Source organism: Pseudophryne corroboree (genome assembly GCF_028390025.1).
Source record: "Pseudophryne corroboree isolate aPseCor3 chromosome 3 unlocalized genomic scaffold, aPseCor3.hap2 SUPER_3_unloc_28, whole genome shotgun sequence".
NCBI lineage: Eukaryota > Metazoa > Chordata > Amphibia > Anura > Myobatrachidae > Pseudophryne > Pseudophryne corroboree.
Genome location: NW_026967517.1, coordinates 1,189,881 through 1,195,288, shown reverse-complemented (window position 1 = coordinate 1,195,288; position 5,408 = coordinate 1,189,881). Strand labels below are relative to the sequence as shown.

The 5,408-nt window shown below is 45.9% G+C and overlaps 1 protein-coding gene across 1 annotated transcript; it reads left to right on the top strand.

Moving 5' to 3' along the window:
- Window positions 1-236: 236 nt before the first annotated feature.
- Window positions 237-3,225, top strand: LOC134983902 (zinc finger protein OZF-like). The gene has a single exon (XM_063949514.1). The coding sequence runs from the start codon at window positions 310-312 to the stop codon at window positions 2,005-2,007; it is 1,698 nt and encodes a 565-aa protein (XP_063805584.1). The 5' UTR covers window positions 237-309; the 3' UTR covers window positions 2,008-3,225.
- The last annotated feature ends 2,183 nt before the right edge of the window (window positions 3,226-5,408 follow it).

Below are 5,408 nucleotides of genomic sequence, written 5' to 3'. Positions count from 1 at the left end.
GGAGTAACGTTAGGAGACATTTCTCTGATCCATCAGCTCATATGACTGATGTTATTGTTCAGCTAGAATCTCCAATTCATACGATATATTCCCCATCCATTGTTTTACATTGGTGCTGACATAGGACTTGGCGAGTGACTACATCTCCATTTATACTTCATGGTTAGTTACAAGTACAAGAGAGAGAGATATCTAAGTCTTATTATAATATTACATTTGTTATTGTGTGTTCTCATTTTTGTATTTCCATAATGTATTTTATTTCCAGCAGATGGACACACAAGCAGGAATATCTCAGAAGGACATCTAATGTTATCCCCGGATTGTGACATAAAAGATAATGACAGTAGACAGGATTCTCCAGGAAATAATCCCATTACCCCAATTATACATCCAGCTCTATCAGCTGATCCCTCTGATCCTGGGAAATGTTCTCCTGATCACTCTGATATTGGTGCATCTGTTACAGCTCTGACAGTAGATACAGTGTTTCCATGTTCTATAGATGCCAAATGTTTTACACAGAACACAAAGCTTATTACCCATCAGCCAGCTAAGGCAGCTGAGAGGCAATTTCCATGTTCTGAGTGTGGAAAATGTTTTACATACAAATCAGCTCTTGTTAGACATCAGAGAAGTCACACAGGTGAGAGGACATTTCCATGTTCTGACTGTGGAAAATGTTTTACTTGGAAATCATGTCTTGTTACACATCAGCAAAGTCACACAGGTGAGAAGCCATTTCCATGTTCTGAGTGTGGGAAATGTTTTGGCCGGAAATCACAACTTGTTAGACATCAGAGAACTCACACAGGTGAGAGGCCATTTCCATGTTCTGACTGTGGAAAATGTTTTACTTGGAGATCAAGTCTTGTTACACATCAGCAAAGTCACACAGGTGAGAAGCCATTTCCATGTTCTGAGTGTGGGAAATGTTTTGCCCGGAAATCACATCTTGTTATACATCAGAGAAGTCACACAGGGGAGAAGCCATTTCCATGTTCTGAGTGTGGGAAATGTTTTGCAGGCAAACCAGAGCTTGTTAGACATCAGAGAAGTCACACAGGTGAGAAGCCATTTCCATGTTCTGAGTGTGGGAAATGTTTTGCAGACAAACCAGAGCTTGTTAGACATCAGAGAAGTCACACAGGTGAGAAGCCATTTTCTTGCTCTGAGTGTGAGAAATGTTTTTCACAGAAATCACATCTTGTTGATCATCAGCGAAGTCACACAGGTGAGAAGCCATTTCCATGTCCTGAGTGTGGGAAATGTTTTGCAGACAAATTACATCTTGTTAGACATCAGAGAAGTCACACAGGTGAGAAGCCATTTTCTTGCTCTGAGTGTGGGAAATGTTTTGCCCAGAAATCACAACTTGTTAGACATCAGCTAAGTCACACAGGTGAGAGGCCATTTCCATGTTCTGAGTGTGGGAAATGTTTTGCCCTGAAATCAGATCTTGTTAAACATCAGAGAAGTCACACAGGTGAGAAGCCATATTCTTGCTCTGAGTGTGGGAAATGTTTTACACAGAACTCATATCTTGTTATACATCACAGAAGTCACACAGGTGAGAAGCCATTTCCATGTTCTGAGTGTGGGAAATGTTTTGCAGACAAATTACATCTTGTTATACATCAGAGAAGTCACACAGGTGAGAAGCCATTTTCTTGCTCTGAGTGTGGGAAATGTTTTGACCGGAAATCACAACTTGTTAGACATCAGCTAAGTCACACAGGTGAGAGGCCATTTCCATGTTCTGAGTGTGGGAAATGTTTTGCCCTGAAATCAGATCTTGTTAAACATCAGAGAAGTCACACAGGTGAGAAGCCATATTCTTGCTCTGAGTGTGGGAAATGTTTTACACAGAACTCATATCTTGTTATACATCACAGAAGTCACACAGGTGAGAAGCCATTTCCATGTTCTGAGTGTGGGAAATGTTTTAGACAGAAATCACATCTTGTTACACACCAGAGAAATCACACAGGTGAGAAGCCATTTTAATCTTCTGGAGTATACTTATTATTGCCATGCGTTGTTCTTCAAGGTTCTTATCCTATGTCCTGTGCTTTTTGCAATATACATGCAACCACTGGGTGAAATAATCGGCTGTCATGCCCTCATCTACCACTGCTATGCAGATGGTCTGTCTTTTGTTCTGGGTACTGAGAACCCAGTACCAATCCTAAATGTCTAGCTGAGCTCCAGGTGTGGGTGATGCCAGTTGGCTGTGACTCAGTCCTGGTGAAACAGGTCTTTATGATAGAAGCTCACCAACAAAGGACAGGGCTACAGCTCAGCTTTGTTACCAACCAGACTTACGCTTGGGGGTTCAGGTTTACATAATGCTGATCCTGTGCAGAATCTTGGTGTCCTGGATGGTGGAGTGACACTTAGACATCAGGTATCAGCCACACTCAGATCCTCATCTGAGGAACATAGTCAGACTCCAGCACTTTATTCCCTCAGAAAATCTACCTACAGTCATACATGCACTTGTATCATCACACATAGACTACTGCAATGTCCTCTACCTGGGTCTCCCAGCAAAAGAATTGCACCGCTTGTAGTTTGTACAGAATACAGCAGCCTGGCTGTTACCTAACCAGCCCGTTCCTGCCACATAACACCCATTCTCTGCTCCCTTCACCGGCTCCCTGTAAGATGGTGACTCTGGGCCTAATTCAGGTTGGACTACAGTGTGTGATCCAAACTGAATTATTGAGAAAAACTTGCGGACGCATGCGCAGCGCCCGTCCTGCGTATGCACCTGCATTCTCTACAGGGGGCTGTAGGAAATGTGATTGCTTCTTGTTAATCAGGTAGAGGCTGTCACGGGGTGGGGGGTAAAGCTCCATTTCCAGTGAGAAGATGTAGCGTTACAAGTGCGGTGTTGCGAGAAAGGGAGGCGGACAAACGGTCATGTTCACTGTGGCTGCATGACATCACACGCAGCCATCGCAATCTAGAAGAACGCGTTGGGGATCCTGCAGGCACAGCTAAGCTGGCAGGATGCTTCACTAGTTTCTAAGATGAAGCAGAAATTGTGGAGCGATCGCAATTTCTGCTTCATAAAGGGGGGAGGCGCCGGTCAGCATACTAGGCTGCCTCGCCCTGCGATGGGCAGCCCCCAGCACGCTAGAAAAAGGATTGCTAATTAGCAGCATCTGCTATCCTTACTGACTTACTGTAGGCCCCTATTACAGAATCTTACTGACTCTCCCAGCCCTACATGACCAGGGTCCATGTACCAGAAGCAGCTTCTGCCTCCTTACTGACTTACTGTAGGCACCTATTACATAATCTTACTGACTCTCCCAGCCCTACATGACCAGGGTCCATGTACCAGAAGCAGCTTCTGCCTCCTTACTGACTTACTGTAGGCCCCTATTACATAATCTTACTGACTCTCCCAGCCCTACATGACCAGGGTCCATGTACCAGAAGCAGCTTCTGCCTCCTTACTGACTTACTGTAGTTCCCTATTACAGAATCTTACTGACTCTCCCAGCCCTACATGACCAGGGTCCATGTACCAGAAGCAGCTTCTGCCTCCTTACTGACTTACTGTAGTTCCCTATTACATAATCTTACTGACTCTCCCAGCCCTACATGACCAGGGTCCATGTACCAGAAGCAGCTTCTGCCTCCTTACTGACTTACTGTAGGCCCCTATTACACAATCTTACTGACTCTCCCAGCCCTACATGACCAGGGTCCATGTACCAGAAGCAGCTTCTGCCTCCTTACTGACTTACTGTAGGCCCCTATTACACAATCTTACTGACTCTCCCAGCCCTACATGACCAGGGCCCATGTACCAGAAGCAGCTTCTGCCTCCTTACTGACTTACTGTAGGGCCCTATTACATAATCTTACTGACTCTCCCAGCCCTACATGACCAGGGTCCATGTACCAGAAGCAGCTTCTGCCTCCTTACTGACTTACTGTAGGCACCTATTACATAATCTTACTGACTCTCCCAGCCCTACATGACCAGGGTCCATGTACCAGAAGCAGCTTCTGCCTCCTTACTGACTTACTGTAGGCCCCTATTACAGAATCTTACTGACTCTCCCAGCCCTACATGACCAGGGTCCATGTAACAGAAGCAGCTTCTGCCTCCTTACTGACTTACTGTAGGCCTCTATTACACAATCTTACTGACTCTCCCAGCCCTACATGACCAGGGTCCATGTACCAGAAGCAACTTCTGCCTCCTTACTGACTTACTGTAGTTCCCTATTACAGAATCTTACTGACTCTCCCAGCCCTACATGACCAGGGTCCATGTACCAGAAGCAGCTTCTGCCTCCTTACTGACTTACTGTAGTTCCCTATTACAGAATCTTACTGACTCTCCCAGCCCTACATGACCAGGGTCCATGTACCAGAAGCAGCTTCTGCCTCCTTACTGACTTACTGTAGGCCCCTATTACACAATCTTACTGACTCTCCCAGTCCTACATGACCTGGGTCCATGTACCAGAAGCAGCTTCTGCCTCCTTACTGACTTACTGTAGGCCCCTATTACAGAATCTTACTGACTCCCAGCCCTACATGACCAGGGTCCATGTACCAGAAACAGCTTCTGCCTCCTTACTGACTTACTGTAGGCCCCTATTACACAATCTTACTGACTCTCCCAGTCCTACATGACCTGGGTCCATGTACCAGAAGCAGCTTTTGCCTCCTTACTGACTTACTGTAGGCCCCTATTACAGAATCTTACTGACTCCCAGCCCTACATGACCAGGGTCCATGTACCAGAAACAGCTTCTGCCTCCTTACTGACTTACTGTAGGTCCCTATTACATAATCTTACTGACTCTCCCAGCCCTACCTGACCAGGGTCCATGTACCAGAAGCAGCTTCTGCCTCCTTACTGACTTACTGTAGTTCCCTATTACATAATCTTACTGACTCTCCCAGCCCTACATGACCAGGGTCCATGTACCAGAAGCAGAATCTGCCTCCTTACTGACTTACTGTAGGCCCCTATTACATAATATTACTGACTCTCCCAGCCCTACATGACCAGGGTCCATGTACCAGAAGCAGCTTCTGCCTCCTTACTGACTTACTGTAGGCCCCTATTACATAATCTTACTGACTCTCCCAGCCCTACATGACCAGGGTCCATGTACCAGAAGCAGCTTCTGCCTCCTTACTGACTTACTGTAGGCATCCTATTACACAATCTTACTGACTCTCCCAGCCCTACATGACCAGGGTCCATGTACCAGAAGCAGTTTCTGCCTCCTTACTGACTTACTGTAGGCCCCTATTACACAATCTTACTGACTCTCCCAGCCCTACATGACCAGGGTCCATGTACCAGAAGCAGCTTCTGCCTCCTTACTGACTTACTGTAGGCCCCTATTACACAATCTTACTGACTCTCC